This window comes from Musa acuminata, chromosome BXJ1-8, assembly GCF_036884655.1.
Source record: "Musa acuminata AAA Group cultivar baxijiao chromosome BXJ1-8, Cavendish_Baxijiao_AAA, whole genome shotgun sequence".
In the NCBI taxonomy this organism is placed as follows: Eukaryota; Viridiplantae; Streptophyta; class Magnoliopsida; order Zingiberales; family Musaceae; genus Musa; species Musa acuminata.
The window spans coordinates 13,373,623-13,392,175 of NC_088334.1; the positions used below are offsets into that span (position 1 = coordinate 13,373,623).

At 37.4% G+C, this 18,553-nt stretch overlaps 2 protein-coding genes and 1 long non-coding RNA gene across 4 annotated transcripts; 2 read left to right on the forward strand and 1 right to left on the reverse strand.

Annotated features, from left to right (window-relative positions):
* Nucleotides 1-225: 225 nt before the first annotated feature.
* Nucleotides 226-2,832, forward strand: LOC108953537 (uncharacterized). 2 transcript variants are annotated; one of them, XR_010475923.1, is made up of 4 exons: nt 226-494; nt 593-1,335; nt 1,411-1,496; nt 2,499-2,832. It is a non-coding gene; the product is annotated as an uncharacterized LOC108953537 (long non-coding RNA). The 2 variants fall into 2 exon arrangements; XR_001979323.2 differs by having other exon boundaries at nt 599-1,335.
* A 407-nt stretch (nt 2,833-3,239) lies between these two features.
* LOC135583720 (GTP-binding protein YPTM2-like) lies at nt 3,240-12,889 on the reverse strand. The gene is made up of 8 exons (XM_065079179.1): nt 12,648-12,889; nt 5,398-5,470; nt 4,721-4,768; nt 4,588-4,635; nt 4,080-4,151; nt 3,841-3,996; nt 3,608-3,711; nt 3,240-3,525 (listed from the first exon to the last, which is right to left on the reverse strand). The coding sequence occupies exons 1-8, from the start codon at nt 12,659-12,661 to the stop codon at nt 3,429-3,431; spliced, it is 612 nt and encodes a 203-aa protein (XP_064935251.1). The 5' UTR covers nt 12,662-12,889; the 3' UTR covers nt 3,240-3,428.
* A 2,712-nt stretch (nt 12,890-15,601) lies between these two features.
* LOC135587595 (large ribosomal subunit protein bL19c-like) lies at nt 15,602-18,280 on the forward strand. The gene is made up of 4 exons (XM_065079180.1): nt 15,602-15,989; nt 16,113-16,199; nt 16,281-16,414; nt 17,939-18,280. The coding sequence occupies exons 1-4, from the start codon at nt 15,639-15,641 to the stop codon at nt 18,045-18,047; spliced, it is 681 nt and encodes a 226-aa protein (XP_064935252.1). The 5' UTR covers nt 15,602-15,638; the 3' UTR covers nt 18,048-18,280.
* The last annotated feature ends 273 nt before the right edge of the window (nt 18,281-18,553 follow it).

Consider the following 18,553-nt stretch of genomic DNA (forward strand, 5'->3'; position numbering starts at 1 on the left):
TTACGGATCGTTTAGTCACGTGGATGCCACGTGCTTTAACAAACCCGGTGCCAGATATTTCGTGTTCGCTATACATGGCCAAATGCTACCCACACAGATCCCACGTGCTTTAACAAATTCGGTGTAAGAGGTTTCGTGTCCGCTATAAATTGGCTAAACGTGGATGCCACGTGTTTTGAGTGACCTACGCTACGCTTCGTGTCGCGCTTTAAATAGGCCAAATGATAATCCTTTCGCGACCGCCATTTCGCTACGTCTCCCGCCCGCTCTAATCCCTCTCTCCCCGCTCAAGAACTAGGGTTGTTCTTCGCTTCCGATCCTTTCTTGGATCGATTCGTAATGGTGAGCGTCTATCTCCACCACGACGGTGACAAATTCGACTCGAAGAAACCAGGCGCCGGCCGCTCGTTTCAAGAAGGCCCTCGCGGCTACCATGTCCGCTGCCGTTCTTCCGGCCAAGTTCGACTCGAAGCCTCCTTCCACAGCCGAAGCAGGTTCGAGATGTTAATTTCATCCTTCCTTCCAGCTATTTGTGGGATCGACGTAGTTGTTGACATAGTTCTTGTTACCGGGTCCTGAAACCTCTCCCAAGAATTAGGGATCTGCTCTCTTCCGATCCTTTCGTCGTTCGATTCGAAACGGCCAGCTTCAAACCCTTCCATCCCTTCACGACAATGATGGTGAACGTCCTGTCTCCCTCCTCGCCGCCCATCAGAAGAAATTGGACAGCGCTTTGCCGGCGCTGACACCCGCTTGCCCGGCCGAAGCACGTTGGAGATTCTAAACCTACATTGGTTTCTTTTCTCTCTCTCTTTGCAGCCGGATCGTGGTTGATCCGAGTGCCTCTTGTATATGGTTCTTGGAATGATCGATTGGTCAGTGAAGGGTGATGGCTGGAGATGGGCGAGGACGCGGCAACATCACAAGAGGCCAAGACAGCGACCATAGATCTGGCCACATGCGGTGCGCTTACTTTGGTTTCGCTGATACGGCTATGCTTGAAAATCGATTTGGGGCAGCATGAAGAGATGGGATGGCTGACCGAAAGAGGACGTGGATGTCGTGATGGACCCCCAATGATCACCGTCGTCGTCGACCCGGAAGAAGTCTTCGGGCTGGTTATGGCATGGCGTTGAAGAGGTGGGTCAGAGTGACTCGCCTTCCAGGAGACGGTTTAATCATCGCAGTTGAAATGGACGTAGGTAAATAATCTAAGATTATGAATTCGAGATGGATTTGTTGCTCCCTTTGGATTGAGATTTGCCCTGATCTGTAAGATGTGACTGAGCGCAATGGTTGTGTCCGTGGTAACTGGGAGACTCCTAGCCAAAGCAAGTAAGTTTTATATGTATATTTAATTTGTCTATTTCAAGTATGCTTCCAACTAGCTCACGATTTATGTACTTTAAGACCATCTGATGCTCGAATCTGGAGGAGTTTAGAGCTGCAGGAGATGCTGTTGGAATGATGCACTGGATGGATCGGAGACTAGTGAGGCAATTTCATGCTCTTGACATCGACATCACATTTTATTGTTTATCTGTGCCTTGCTCTGCTTCATTATAGTCCTCTATGTCCTGCTTCTTGTGTTATTTATGCCCATGTCATATGCATGCAGCATTTAGGTTGATATCCTCTTGTTAGTTGTTTAAAGTGTCAACTATTGGATTTTCATTGTTCCTGATAGACAATTTGGAGTATTGCATCTTTTGGATTTCTGAATGATTTTTACTGTTAGATTATGGCTACACTAAAATAAAGGTTGTGTTTACAAGAATGTGAGACAATCGAAATGTTCTAATGAATTTAATTATTTAGTAATTATGTATCCCAGGGGAGGATATTCTATTTTTCGGACTGCTTTGTGCATTTTTTTCTGTCATTAATGTGTTGCTTCTTAGGGACTATTGCTTATGTTGGTTTGGACTCATCAAAGGATATTTATAGATGCATGGGTTGGATGAGGTCAGTCAATTGGAATTAGTGGGTGAGAAGAAGCATAGAAAGGCATATAAAAGTTATATCAGAAGGAATAAATAAAAGAATAAAAAACGTTTAGTTGACCATGATATTGGACATAGTATATAAGATACAGGAGTGGAATTCAATCAACATTGATTATGAATGATACATTGGGATATATGTATCAGACGAAATAGATGGGATAAGGATTATCCGCAATAACCTTCGAAGGAAATAAGGATGCTTCCTTTGTTCTGTCATGGGATTTGAAATTAATCCTCGTTTAAAATATTTTTTAATTTATCTTTGCATAATCCCACACTTCTTCTACATGGTGCTAAAGAAATATTATGGTCGAACATATCATATACATAAAAAAAATATTTACCATATATTTATGCGATACGAATATTGTTTTAATAAAATAAAAATATTAATTTTTAAAATATATCTCTTTTTTTATATTTATATATTATATTTTAGTTTAATATATTTTTTACTCAAATAATCTCAGAAAAATGATTTTGGAAGTGCAGGTGACTCAAAGAGGAAGAAGATGAAGCAGTGTGGAGGACACGAATGTGATGGAGGAAGCATACTTGTCGATAGCGCACGACAAGCAATGGGCAGTTGGCTGTAGAATGAGGTGAAAAAGGGCTCACATTCGAGTGAAGAGGGCTCACGTTTGGTATGCAGTGGGTGGTGACAAGCGGTAGCAAGAGGCAAAACAACACACGCATTTAGGCGAAGAGAGTTTATGATTTTTAATTAAATTTTTTTAGTAGGTCAAATTTTGTTAAATTTGATTGTTACAACACCTTTTATATTGTTACGAGAACAAATGATAGCAAATATTATAACATTGATGAACTGTGAGAACCATAGCAAATCTGTAATATGATAGAACACAACACCTTTATATTGTTAGAAGAATAAATTTCTTATAGTAAATTTGTGTAATCTTAATTGTCTTACTCAAATGAGGTATATTTGATTTATTTAAACGTAGGGTTCTGATTTAAGTAACAATTTAACAAAGCAGTTTTGTGTTATTAAAAATTGGGATTTAGTATGATGTAACAGTCTGATTTAAGTGACAATTTGAAAATTGGGTTTTTTTTTTATATTTATATTATTCCTTTTTAAAATAATATTCTTAATATTTTGATAAATGATGGTAGTATGTGAATGCGACTTTAACAAGTTGCTAATACAGATGTCCGAGGCCATCCTGTACAAAATCCTGGGGTCACTGCAACATCATCGTATCGTCCATCTAGAAGGAACCTCGTATTTTTCTTTTTTTGTTGTAGAGCTGGCACATATCACATAGCATTACCAAATGTCCAATTTGTACAGGATTAGAACTAGGAAAGAATGGAACACGTATTGAAGCGTTTGAAATGACACAACACAGCATCAATCTGGATATCAGCTAGTTTAATACAATGCCATTAGCTGAACACTCAAGAAGAACAGCAGGAGCTCTTTTGGTCAACAGGTTGTCCACGGATTTGCACTGTGGAAGGTCTGGCACTGTTCATGGCCGGCTGGCTGGCCATCCTGCATGAGAGACAATTCTGTGTCCGTATATATGCAAAAAGAAAACAAAAGGCAATGCCTGAATAAAAGAGAGTCGACATACCTGTTCTTGATGGCAGCAGTCATGGCCATGAATGCCTGCTGCACGTTAGTAGCATTTTTTGCACTGGTTTCCAAGAATGGTATGCCAATCTCATCAGCAAAGGCCTGCAAAGTACGTAGTAATTAGTCAGAGATGGAATCTGTAAGTTCATATTCCCCATCAAACAAGCCATAACCTCACATGTGGCGTGACTATTAGAAAAATGACAGTAAACTAGCCATAACCTCAATTACCTTAGCTGTCTCAAATGATACAACTCTATTGGCAGTCAGATCACACTTGTTCCCAACTAGAAGCTTATTCACGTTGTCACTCGCATATCGATCAATCTCATTCAACCACTGCTTTACATTATTGAAGCTCTCCTGATCTGTCACATCATAGACCACCTGCAAGTCGAGGGAATGAATGACTAGTTGACATAATAGTTTGACACGCAACAAACAAAAATAGATTTGATGATTGGACTTACGATGATACCATGAGCACCACGGTAATAGCTGCTTGTAATTGTTCTAAAACGTTCTTGCCCTGCAGTATCCCACTGCAATGACAACAAAATATCTCATATCAGAAGAAAAGGAAGTTACTACTCCACAATAAATAATCAATAATTATGGTATCCCACTGCAGTGACAACAAATATCTCATATCAGAAGAAAAGGAAGTTACTACTCCACAATAAATAATCAATAATTACGGAATTGATATAGAACTGTGTTGATGGTCATCAGAACCCAAATCAAAGTGAAAGTCCACTGCTACAAGTTGTCACGACATAACAACTGGGAATTGGTATTGCAGACCTCCACAAATTACATCAACTAAAACATCTTGCCATTAATGACAGACTTCAGGTTGGTGGAGCAAAGACATGAGTCACACATGATATGTTTGGGTTCAAGTGGCATAGCATATTGGATACACAATCTCATAGTAACAGCTATGCACAAAAAAAGCAACATGGTAAAGGAACTCACTATTTGAAGCTTAATGGTCTTGCCATCATGGTCAACTGTGCGTATTTTCTGCAAGGAAAAATATATGGCATTGTTCAGATGCTCCAGTTAAAGCATTTATTGATTCGGTTCAAAAGAATAAGCTCTCCCTTACAAAATCAACTCCAATAGTGCTGATGTAACTTTCCAAGTACGAATCATCCTACAAGGAAAAAAAGTGTTACACTAATGAAACCTGCAATAATGAAAGAACCTTTAATAATCAGGATTTGGTGGATTTGTGTACATAGCTCTTCAACATAACCACCTACTTCCACATTACATGGCTGAGTTTCGAGCAAGCATTAAGATGTATATGCTGTGTTTGATGCAAAAGCAACCAAAAGTTAACTATTGTTTAGCAGCTACTTGCAAAATTAAATAAACAGCCAACAGTCGTTGAGGTAACAATGAAAAGATAATTGGGAAATGGCACTGTCGTCGCATATTATCAAGAAATTTGTATGAAATGGGAGGATAAATCTACAATGTTTCTATCCAATCTAACATGAATCAGATGCCTATAATATTCAAGCTCAATGATTCTCTCCTACAAAACCATAATCCCACATACAACTAGTGATTCCTTGGTTCCTGATTATTGATAAAAGGTAAAAGAACTAAAAAGGGGTTAGGATCTTAGGTCACATTGGTTCCAGAGGAGCATTAAAATTGGTCATTGAATATGCTGTTTCATTAGCATCTATATGGAAATAATTCTTGTAACTGCATTCTTGACCAACAAGGCACTGGTTGCCAACCTAATCTCTATCAACATTTATTGACCCTTACCGCAAATCTTAGGAGGAGGCATGATTTTCCAACACCCGAATCTCCAATAAGCAAAAGTTTGAATAAATAGTCACTGCATAAAACATGTAATGATATTAGTTCCTCGCCAAAAGATAACCGAAAAGCCAAAAAAGCCACATTTGTGCTTCCAGATGATTGAAGCCCAATAAATATAATTTATCTAGTCTGTAAAAATCGATCTGCAATTAACGTGACAAAACACATCATCATTGAAACACCAAGAGTTGTATCATCCTGTACAGAGCAAATGATGAAATTGAATATGTGCAGCACACATGGGTACCCAACAAAAACTGCTTACTTCACTTGTTTGATTAGTTTCTTCACGCCCATCAATAAGAAACCAATGAATACCCTCCCATGATTTTCGTAGCACTTTCTTTATTTTGTGAGAATGTCGTGTTTAAGTTAATTGATTTTTCAACTAGAAAACACTTAATTAAAAAAATATATATATGAAAAAACTAATTAGATATTTCTCAGTGTCAGACCAGAGAAATTTGAGAAGCACCATTATTTGTGAACATCAACAAAATATAGCTTTATGCATCAATCATTATCTAAATAGAGAATGCCAGAGAACAAAATGATCCCTTAAACAACATAAAAGCAAGGCGTATGACTGAAAAACCAAGTTGAAACAACACCTAACAACAGTAAGCTCATAGAAACAGGAAACAAAAATGAGGAAGTATCTCATGATGTTGATTACATGTCATACAAATATACAATCATAAGCAACTATATCAGACATCAGATACAAGTAACCATTGGCAACTTCCAATATTTATGTTGAAAAAAGGACCAATCTCGAATTATCTATAGCATAACTAAATAAATTTTCTATGTTCAACATCACTATCAAGAAATTTCAGCATTCTTATATGGTCTATGTCCGTCCACGTATAAAATCATGTAACTGTTATCATGTAATTCTTTCATGGTCTCTGACCATCTATCTTCAACATATCATGTTTCCATTTTAATTACCAACCAAGGGGTTGGAATCAGCATATACAACCAGTAACAGTTCTATGTTTAACATCATTTAACCATTATATCAATTAATACTTCTTATATGGCTTCTGACAATCGACAATAAACATATCATGTTTACAACGATTTCGTTTACCAACAAGCACACAGTTCCCAGTAACAATTCTATGATAAACATGTCTCAATTTAACATCATGTAACTGTCCAAATTACTTGACATTTCTTATATGGTTTTTGTGATCATCTACCATCAACATATCATTCCTAAAAGACCAACTCTTCAAATCAAACCACAGGGGTGGAGCCAAAAAAGGCAACAAGTAACAGTTCCATGATTAAATGGTGTGTTTATCCGTAACATCATGTAACTGTCAAATTATTTTAATACTTCTTATATGGTCCTTCAACAGATCATATTTAAAGAACCATTTCAACCAAATGGATGGAATCAGCACATGCAACCAGTAATGACAATTTACAGTTAGAATATGCATTTCAGGTGCACGATACACCGAGAGATACTTGTATTTGTGATATGAACTTCTTTGAGGGAATCCGCAGCCATTAACAAGGAGCTACTATCGAAATATAGATGACTTCTCTTGCTGTCATGAAATTTGATGTTCATATTAGTTTTCGTATAATCCAAGGGACCAAAAAACCCCATAACATTACATTCTGCCTACCGTAAAATAGCCATTTCACATAGATCTACCTTGCAACAACCATCAAATGGAGAACCAATCTACATATAACCTAAGAAAACATAATCAGGAATCCAAGGATGGATCCCTAGACTACGATCTAGATCCAGATCAACAGCAAGATCTCAAACCACAGCAACAGATCTGACAAATACCACCGGTGACCATCAGTGACCTTGAAGTCCAGACCCATGATCAAGAACCATAATCACGCAATCCTTACTAGACAACCAAGAAATCCATGATCCAAAAAGAACCATGAAACCAAACCATGCAAAATCAACCCACAAACCCTAGGTGCTGGTTCCATGAAAAATCAAAGATCAAGATTACAATCCGAAATGAAAGAATCCGATTATCAAGATCAACGTAAAGATTAGCACCAAGAAAGGGAACTTACTAATTCGGATTCATGGTGGAGACCTTGAAGGGGACGCTATGCCAATGACTGTGGTCATCCCTGACGAGGTTCCGAGTGTAGATTTCTTGGAGAAATGAGAACGATATGTGATCAAATGCGATGGATCCCCTCCTCTTTGAGGGTTTTCGAAACCCAAAAGAACAAAGGAAAAATATCAATATGCCAGAGGAAGAGAGCGAGAGAATGGAGAGAGTGGGAGAGAGACGTCAATAAATAAGGGGTGAACGCAAAGGCAATGCGCGACACCAACATAGAATCACAATGAATGACTGAGATAATTTCTAGTTCATTAGATTCAATCGTGATGGATAGATCAAGCGAGTTTGACGAAACCCTCTCGACTCTTTGTTTCCTAATGGCCAAGAAAGTGATCTACTTCTATAATTATGCCCATAAATATCATGCAATTTGAATATATCCTAATATTTATGGTATATAAAAATAAAAATAACAAGATTTTACTTTTATTAAAATATTTTTGTATATATATAATTACTAAAACATTTCTATAAAAATAAATTAATAAAATTATCTTGTTATTTTTATTTTTATATAACCATATATATATATACCAAATCAGAGTTCGCCATGTCTAACTGTATTGGGTAGCATGGGTGATACATACTGGTTCGACAAGAGATCAACACACGGATCGCCCTGTACCAATCAATCTATAACAAGGGGTTCTGTATCGCCCAATACAAGGTCTATATCAATAAGAATGATCAAAATCTAGATTTCGATCGATACCGATCAATAGCTAGGTTTTATTGAATTCAAACGATCCATTTGATCATTTAAACCAGATCTAAGGATTTTTAAACTCCATCCCCCTCATTCTCTCCTCTTTCACTCTCCCTAACTCATCTACTCTCTCAATCACTTTCTCACACATATTTCTCTCATTTTTTCATTTGCACTCTCTTGAACTCCACAAAGCTATGATTTATGGATTGGATCAAACTTAAGAGGCTAATTAGAAAGGATTAACACTTAAGTCAGATGAAGAACTCTTTAATCAAAGGAACGTAGACAATCTCTGAATCACATTCAATAACCCGCTTGGTCCGAAGACATCGCAGCGACATGGACAACAATGCTTCAACTGACGACAACAACGATGCAAGGGAGTCGATGGTCCCTTATACACAGTTTGAGGGTGGTGCATAGACAGAGTAATAGTATTTTATACATAGCCAAAATTCAGATCATGGAGCTCAACGTAATAATTGGTCATTCTTCTTTGAGCAACTATACGATGATCGATCTTATGATACAGAACAACAGATCAATGAAAAAAGTAAAAGTTCCGACATTCTCCATGCTCTGCACTAATACATACCACAATCATACCTATCTCAGGAGCCCCCTCAGATACATATGATTCACAATGATCAGACTACGACTATCACTACATTGATGTACCAATGGAACATGGTGTATCATTATACTATATCGTGAGATCAATTTCATGATTAGATCCGACAATCATATCAAATTGATATATAAATATATAAGATTGAGGACCCAGATCCATTGCCCATGGAATCTCATCATTCTTTTTAGAGATAGAACCAATCATATCCATCGATCGATTACTAGATTCATTTGAATCTTAAAGTTTAAGTTATTTAACAAATAATTTAATGATTCAAATCATTTTTAATAGATAATTCAAAATCAATGAAAAAATACAATTCAAAACGTACCATAAAACTACTCCTTAAAGCCCAAGAAATATATGTGCCACTATTTTTTCCTAATTTAGATTATTTTTACTAAAATTATCCTAAATTTATATTTATTTCCAACTTAAAAAGCCTAATCTAACTTTTTTCTATTTATTAAAAAATTTAAAACTATTTTCGACCATTCTTTTGTGTCGTTGATTTGCCACGCCATACCAACACACGATACGTCGATATAGAGCGGTATATACCATACTGTATATACCATACTGCCAATCGATTGATACACTAATTTGGACCAATAAGGTGAACAATACACTAATTATATATATATATATATATATAATTTTTTGTTATTTCATGTTAGATATATAATTTTACTTTATTTTAGTTTTATAGAAATTTTACTTTTACAAAAATGTTTTAATAATTTTATGATTTTACTTTTATAAAAATAATTTAGGAATCATATATATACATATATACAATTACCAAATCATTTTTATAAAAGTACAATAATCAAATTAGCTTGTTATTTTTATTTTTATATACCATAAATATAAACATATATTCTGCTTAGCATGACATTTACGAGGAAAAGTACAAAAATAGACCACTTGCTTTGCCATTAAGAAACAAAGTGTCTAGAGAGTTTTGTTGAACTTTATATATATATATATGAGTTTACTATTGTTAGGTATTGTTTCAACTTGGTTTTTCAGTTATACGGCATGTTTTATGTTGTTTTTAAGGCACCATTTTGTTCTTTCTACCCTTAGCATAAAAATCAACAATTGTTGAGACCAAGGTTTGAAATATCATACCGCACCAACGTTTCAACATTCGCTCGGTACGATACAATATAGTATACCGCTCGATATATATATAAGGTGACATCGCCGAAAAAGGAGACGTCGTCGAAAAAGGCCACGCGACGTCGCCTTTAAAAAAAAAAAAAATATATATATATATATATATATATATATATATATATATAGATATCATCCGATAACGGGCGATCCGTGTACCGGTCAACTGACAGATCGGTACGTACCGCCCAATACGGACGATATTATTCGAAACTGCATACCTTGGTTGATACACAAAGTTGTATTTTGTTGATGTTCACAAAATTTGGTGCTTCTCTAATTTCTCTAGTCTGAGACTACGAAATATCTAAGTAGTTTCTTCATATTTTTATTTTTTTAAATAAATTTTTTCCTAATTGAAAAATTAACTAACCTAAACACAACATCCTCACAAAATAAAGAAGACGCTACTAAAACAAATCATGGGAGGGTGTCTATTGGTTTCTTAATCGATAGGCATGAAGAAAATAATTAAATAAATGAAACAAGTAATTTTTGTTGGGTACCTATGCGTGCTGCACATATTCAGTTCCATCATTTGCTATGTACAGGACGTTACAACTCTTAGTGTTTCAATGATGATGTGTTTTGACGAGTTAATTACAAATTGATTTTTACAAACTAGATAAATTATATTTATTGGGCTTAGATCATCTACAAGCTCAAATATAGTTTTTCTAGCTTTTCGATTATATTTTGACAAGAAACTAATGTCATTACATGGATTATGCAATGATTATTTATTCAAACTTTTGTTTATTGGAGATTCAGGTGTTGGAACATCATGCCTCCTCTAAAAATTTACGATAAGGGTCAACAAATGTTGATAGAGATTAGGTTGGCAACCAGTTCCTTGTTACTTGTTAGTCATGAATCCAGTTATGAAAATTATTTCCATTTAGATGCTAATGAAATAACATATCAACGTCCAATTTTAATGCTCTTCTAGAATCAATGTGAACTAAGATCCTAACCCCCTTTAGTTCTTTTTCCTTCAATCAACAATAAAGAACCAAGAAATCATTGTATGTAAGATTTTGATTTCATAGGAGAAATCCATCGAGCTTGAATATTATAACCATCTGATTGATGTTAGATTTGATAGAAACATTATAAATTTATCCTCCCATTTCATGCAAATTTCTTGATAATATGCCATGACACTACCATTTCTCAATTACAAAGCTATAATCTTTTCATTGCTACCTCAACAACTGCTGAATGAATATTTAATTTTGTAAGTACCTGCTAAACAATAGTTGACTTTTGGTTGCTTTTGCATCAAACACAGCATATACATTTTAATGCTTGCTTGAAACTCAACCATGTAACGTGAAAGTAGGTCGTTACGTATTTATATTGAAGAGCTACGTACACGAAGCCACCAAATCCTGATTGTAAAAGGTTCTTTCATTATTGCAGGTTTCATTAGTGTAACACCTATTTTCATTTCCATGTAGGATGATTCATACTTGGAAAGTTACATCAGCACTACTGTAGTTGATTTTGCAAGGGAGAACTTATTCTTTTGTACAGAATCAATAAATGCTTTAACTGGAGTCCAAATTACTAGATATTTCTTATATGTTTTTTGTGACCATCCATACCAACAGGCCCCCAGTTCCCACTAACAATTCTATGACAAACGTGTCTTGATTTAACACCATGTAACTGTCCAAATTACTTGATATTTCTTATATAGTTTTTGTGACCATCCACCGTCAGCATATCATTCCTAAAAGACCAACGCTTCAAATCAAACCACGGGGGTGGATGTGTTTATCCGTAACATCTTGTAACTGTCAAATTATTTTAATAATTCTTATATGGTCCTTCAACAGATCATATTTAAAGAACCATTTCAACCAAATGGATGGAATCCGCACATGCAAACAGTAACGAGAATTTACAGTTAGAAATGCATTTCAGGTGCATGATACCCCGAGGGATACTCGTATTTGTGAATATGAACTTCTTTAAGGAGGGAATCAGCACAGGCAACCATTAAGAATAAGCTACTATCGGAATATAGATAACTTCCTCTTGCTGTCATGAAATTTGATGTTCATATTACACAAAGGTTTCGTATAATCCAAGGGACCAGAAAACCCCATAACCTTAAGTTATGCCTACCATGAAATAGCCATTTCACATAGATCTACCTTGCAACAATCATCAAATGGGCAACCAATCTACATACAACCTAAGAAAACGTAGTCAAGAACGCGAGGATGGATCCCTAGACTACGATCTAGATCCATCACAACAGCAAGATCTCAAACCACAGCAAAAGATCTGGCAAATACCACCGGTGAACATCGGCGATCTTGAAGTCCAGACCCGTGATCAAGAACCATAATCACGCAATCCTTACTAGACAACCAAGAAATCAATGATCCAACAGGAACCACGAAACCGGACCACGCAAAATCAACCCACAAACCCTAGGTGCCGGTTCCATGAAGGATAGGAGAACAAGATTGCGATCCAAACCGAAGGAATCCGATTATCAAGATCAACGTAAAAATTAGCACCAAGAAAGGGAACTTACTACTCCGGATTCATGGCGGAGACCTTGAAGGGGCGCTAAGCCGGCGGCTAGGGTCTTCCTCGGCGGGGTTCCGAGTGTAGATTTCTCTGAGAAACGGGAAGGATCTGTGAACGGAAGCGACGGATCCCCTCCTCAAACCCAAACGAACAAAGGAAAAAGATGGGAACGCCCGAGTAAGAGATCGAGAGGACGGAGGAGAGCGCTTTCCGGAAAAACAAAAGGAGAGGGAGGTGTTTGGGACATGAGTAGACAAGGGGCGGACGCGGAGGGAGTGCACGATACCGACACGGAACCGCTATGAGCGGCTGGGATCATTTCCAGTTCATCAGATTCGTCGCTTATGATGGATAGTCTAGTTCGACGAAACCTCTCGATTCTTTATTTCTTAATGGCCAAGTAAGTGATTTAACTGAATATATTCGTATTTATAGTATAAAAAATAAAATAATTTTATTATTATTATATATATATATATATATATATATATGTGACACGTAATGCTCAAGAAATTTGAGTGTACATGAAATTTGCATCATCAACAATGGTCAAAAAATAATTACTAGTTGAAATCTCAGGACATTATGATTCACATGAGAGCTCGAATCAAGCGTGTGAGATGAGTCGTGCTCGAGCGGCTTCGTGTGTTGACTAGAGCCGTGATTGACCTTTTGAATCGTCCCTCGGATGAAAGATAATACAATAGTATTAAGAACGAATTCACTCTGCTCATGCTATGAACCCATTAGATCCATGCTTGTCCTGATTTAAAAGAAAAAAATTATGATTGATATCCTCGTTAGTAAGATTATTTAATATATAATTTGTATAAAAATTAAGAGATTTTTCAACTGGATCTTGAGATAATTATGTGTGATCGTGAGTAATAAAAAAATAACCTCATACGATTGTGTTAAAAATAAATTTTTAGTAAAATATTCTATGAAATATTCTATAAGATAATAGTCCTTAATCATCTCTACCAATCTCCACTTGATTTCTTCTCAATGTGAACAATATAGAGTAAACAATATGCAATTACCTATCTTCGACACTTGTTCATGTAGATAAACTGATAGGGGACCACCTCTATTGCGTATTTTCAATTCGGAAACCATGTAGAGATTGCATATTAGATGAAATGATAATTGATCAAGAATATTCTCTTTATCATTTGTCCGCACCCCCCCCCCCCCCTCTTCCGAATGTGTGCTTCGGGAATTCTTTCAAAGATGTCTCAAAGTGCAGCTATTAGCGTCATACGGAGGTGTGAGGGAGGAGCCATTGATATGCCAATTTTGGATAATAAAGGATATGGTCGTTCTACTTGATATGTCGAGAGACCAGCTTCAGGTGGTAAAAGCTTGCTTAGTCAACTTATTGTAGGAGTCAAGGCATGCACTTATGCTGCTTATCACTAAGAGCAGGTTATAGGAAGAGTCATAATGATCTCCTCTTCTACCCAGGCAGACTATTAGAAAATAGCTTCAGGCAAATGTATCATATTATGACGTCTAAGGTACCATGTAGCAACATATGGACGTGGAAAGTTGCAATGTGCTCCATCAAATTAGCATGACCGTCGAATGCCTCTAGAACGGGAGATCTTATTGGAATCGATTTCTCTTGGATCATTTAGATGAAAGATGATTGACCCCAGGTGGGGTCAAGTTGTGTTTTACCTTTTGATTATTGGAGTTCTCGTTACATCTCCTCCAAATGTCAGTTCATTTGTCTTAATTGGATCCATATGGAGACCTTTGTCGAATCTACTGATCGAACCTCAAAAGTAGACTGGGTAGATTGAGGGTGGTGCGGTCTATTAAATTTTACATTTGAGATCGAAGTACTCCCTCGACTGATAGTCCAATATGCCTCAAATGCTCTTGAGATGTTGGCATCGTGTTGGTTAGGAAATCTCAATAGGTGCTAATAATAGTAGAGTCGAGGACTATGATTGAGCTCATGGCATCACGTGTCTCATGCTTGTTAGCATCTACACTTATTGAGTGAAGTTTAAGAATACCTCAACGGAGATAAGTAGATGGCTTGGGGCCATTCCTAGGGGTAAGAGACCTGGGTTGTTAAATAAACATCAGTATTCCATCCGTGTTTGCATCGAGATGGATGCATCTATATGTGAAAAATATGGTTACTATCCCGTTTAGGTGAAAGTATTATGAGTTGAGGGCAAAAGCCTCTTCGTTGAGCGTTCATTGAGAGGATCAGTGAGTAAGCATTCATATGACTTCGAGCCTTCCTTTTAGCATTAAAAATGTTACAAAAAAATATTATTGACATCAGAGTCAGCCTGACATGGTCTAGACCTTTGTGCGTACGATTGTCTAATGTGCTTTCCAGGTGAAAACGTTGAACTCCTAAAGTGTCACTTGGACGAGGTCGGAAGAGGATTTTTAACATTGTCCCTCTAACACCCAAGTTAATAACCCACGATCGATACGTGTAATCGTAAGTGATGAAAAATGATCTACTATGATCGTACTAAAAATGAGCTTTTGTACTTATCATAAAGATACAAGATAGCTCTTAATTACTTCTAATAATCTCCGCTTAGATATTTTCTCGAGAGCGATAGAAGAAAGATAGTCTATAATTGGACCCTTATTCTCATTCTTTTAGTCTAAACATAACATGGAGACCGCATATTATTCTCGCTGTCTCTTCCTTTCTGCAAGGATCCAACTTGTATGTTTGAAATCATATTGCGTAGCGAAAGGAATCATAATCAATGATGAAGAAATGGGCGGTGATCCTCATCGCGTAAATTTTGGTGTATTCGGCACTCCTCGATCCTTACGCAGCGTTGGCGTGACAAATAGGCCCTATAGCTCGGCCCATTTTGCTCAAAATAAGCCCAATAAGCAACTTTGCTCGCTTTCGTCACCTCATCTCATCTCACAAGTTCCGACCTCTTGATAAGGCTTCATCCCGCTACCCCTCTGACATCAGTTTGATCTATCCGCTAGTTCGACCATGGGCACCGCCGCGCTCCTCCACCCTCTGCTCTCTCTTCCCACACCCTCTCCTCGCATCCCCAAGCCACGCGTTTGCCTGTCCTCTTCATTCCTCCCATTAGCCTCCATCTCTAGGGCTCCTCCGCTGGCGTTTGGTTCTGCAACGATTCGTCGGTGCAAGGAATCCAGGGCGGCTGTACCCAAAGCGAGCTCGGAAGAAGAGGGAGCGGTGGGAGATCTTGAGGCTGGCCCAGAGGAAGAGGGAGCCCCGGGAAACGAGACGGCGGAGGAGAACTCCGAGGATTCTGAGGCGGAAGCCGAGGAGAAGCCTCCCAGGAGACCGATAATTAAGCTCGGGGATGTAATGGGGGTAAAGTTCCAGTCTTTTTCCCCTCTCTTATTTTCTTCTTCGTTTTGTGATCGATCAAATGGCTGTTCTGCTTTGGCTAAGAGCTCGTTGATTGGTGTGTTCCGATGGGTCTTGAGTTGGCAGATTCTGAACAAGAGGGCAATTGAGGCCTCGGAGAAGGAAAGGCCCGTGCCGGACATCAGGACCGGCGATATCGTAGAGATTAAACTGGTAAAGCTTAGCTCTTGTACGTTAACTTCTACTATCATTTCAAGCTTGTTGTTGGCTTCAGTCATGCGGCAACATTGACAGGAAGTCCCGGAGAATAGGCGTCGGGCGTCCATTTATAAGGGTATAGTTATTTCGAAGCAAAATGCAGGTATTCACACCACAATCCGTATCAGGAGAATTATAGCTGGCGTCGGGGTCGAGATTGTTTTCCCAGTGTAAGTTGTTTCCCCCTTTAATTCCATTTTGTCATTGGTTCCAAACATGTTAGCTTTGTATGCGCCCATTGCTGGAAGAATGGGGAAGATGCATTTTCTTACTCATGACAGTGAAGCTATAATGTAATTAAACTTGTTATCAGAGAGTAACCACGAGGTTCTATCTTTAGAAAGATTATTAAATGCTTAGAATTGTTTAAATTAACCTGTTAATAGATTCCTTTATTTTTCTTTCGAGATTGATACAAAGGTCATAACCGAAGAGCAAAGATGCATGTCTGTTGTTATGTATGTTCTGTTGTATTTAGTTTCTGAGGAACCTGTCTGTCTTTGGTGGTAAAACTAGTGTTCTGTATTTTTAGATTGTCGGTTTCACTGGATGACTCGACTCTATGGGATCAAGTTACTTAAGCCTGCTGAACCTAACCTATAATATTGTTTCTTGTTCCCCCATGAAATGCAGTAGCTATTAACTCGTGGAGTGATAGCAACTTTTACCCGGAACATGACACACTGTTTTTTGGGAAATGGGTTTCATCATTTTTCATAATGTGTGATAAATAGGATGACCGCTTAATGGAACGATACTAATACATTAGAAAACTTCAGTTTTAGGGTTGCGGAAGACAACAAATTCCATGTCTCTCATGATATTATATTGAGAATGTGGTGGTAAAGACTCGTTGGAAAAAAGGAACATAGTTAAGACTCCTGATGCAAGAATATTATGGTTTGTTCATACCTGAAAAAAAAATTGCTGGGACTGATGAAGATGTACTTCTCTAGTAGATCCATAGCATCAATGAAGCGGTTTTTGAAATGGCTCTATGTTAACACTGCTCTATGTTGTATTCTTCAACCTGATCACGAGGGGATTCTAGAAATTTCTGCCTAATGTTTATTTGTCGAATGCCACCTTGATTACTTAGAATGGTACATTCAAATTTTATTTTTCTTTGGTTCTTCGTTCTTTCAGTTAGGACAATCTGGTTTGTGCATCAACTCTATTATCCCTTTGATGTTTCTTGTTGTGGTCAGCTATGTTTTTGTCGATATACGAGAATCTGACTGGTTTTTCAGATCTTCTCATCCTTTTATGGGACAACCACACAATTACAATAGGAACTTTCCATCAGTCTGACAGGAAGTCTTGCTTCGAGAGGACCAGAAGAGTTCCTTTTTTCTTCCTACTAGATGATAGCTTTTTATGATGTTTTAAATCATCTTTTTCGGTTTTGTTCTATTTTCATAGTTGTTGACTTGGTGAAGTCGATGAATGTGTCACATTCTTCCCCATGTGTCCATGAGTGACTGCAAATCCATTGAGAACAATCATTGGGAAGCTTTAAACATAAATCCTGCAACAAATTTTTGAGAAACTTGCTGACTAGGTCTTTGCCAGCCTTTGATTTTCCTCTTGCACATTTGATTGTATTTGTTATGCTATGTTCTATGTAGTTGTAGTATATCCAGCATTGCGACAAATGCAAAAGAAACAGTGACTAATCCTTGTTTCTGTTTCAGGTACTCACCTAACATCAAGGAGATCAAAGTTGTGAACCACAGGAAGGTACGAAGGGCAAGGCTGTACTACTTGAGGGACAAGCTTCCTCGTCTTTCAACCTTCAAGTAAATGGCCATAACACCGTGTTGAGTTCCAGCTGCAGACTATTACCCATACCCTTTGGATGAGGCAGTGTAACTATCTGCCATTGTAAAAGGTTACAGAATCCTAAATTTCCCAGTTCTTCTTCAATTCCTTTGGAACTTGATTTTTGTCATGTCCTCCGATGCTGCATTCTAGGCTTTTAATGTTCAGCACCAAAGAATGGAGAATCTGACGTACTGATACACTTGTATTTCCAATTCGTTTCTCTTGTTTATCATTACTATTATGCTGGTTGTGAAATCCTGTTTCTGATCTCTTTTGACAATAGAAATTATGACAATATTACATGGACGATTTTCTGGAAAAAGTTACTTTTGTTTTCTTTTTTAGGTACGTCTCCTCTGGTTTTCCACTTCATCTTTTCTATGACATCTTATACAACATATCATTGCTTGCATAGTGTGACAATTGTGCCGCTTCTTTTTCTTATCCTTGGTGGTGCGGCTGGGATCTTTATCTTCAATCGCAAG

Excerpts from the sequence above, each read along its gene's own strand:
- LOC135583720 (XM_065079179.1), bottom strand. Across the intron at positions 4,152-4,587 it reads AGACCATTAAGCTTCAAATA|TGGGATACTGCAGGGCAAGA; the intron begins GTGAGTTCCTTT and ends TTGTCATTGCAG. Across the intron at positions 3,712-3,840 it reads TATCATTTGAGACAGCTAAG|GCCTTTGCTGATGAGATTGG; the intron begins GTAATTGAGGTT and ends CGTACTTTGCAG.
- LOC135587595 (XM_065079180.1), top strand. The coding sequence starts at position 15,639 with ATGGGCACCGCCGCGCTCCTCCACCCTCTGCTCTCTCTTCCCACACCC. Across the intron at positions 15,990-16,112 it reads AGCTCGGGGATGTAATGGGG|ATTCTGAACAAGAGGGCAAT; the intron begins GTAAAGTTCCAG and ends TTGAGTTGGCAG. Across the intron at positions 16,200-16,280 it reads ATATCGTAGAGATTAAACTG|GAAGTCCCGGAGAATAGGCG; the intron begins GTAAAGCTTAGC and ends CAACATTGACAG.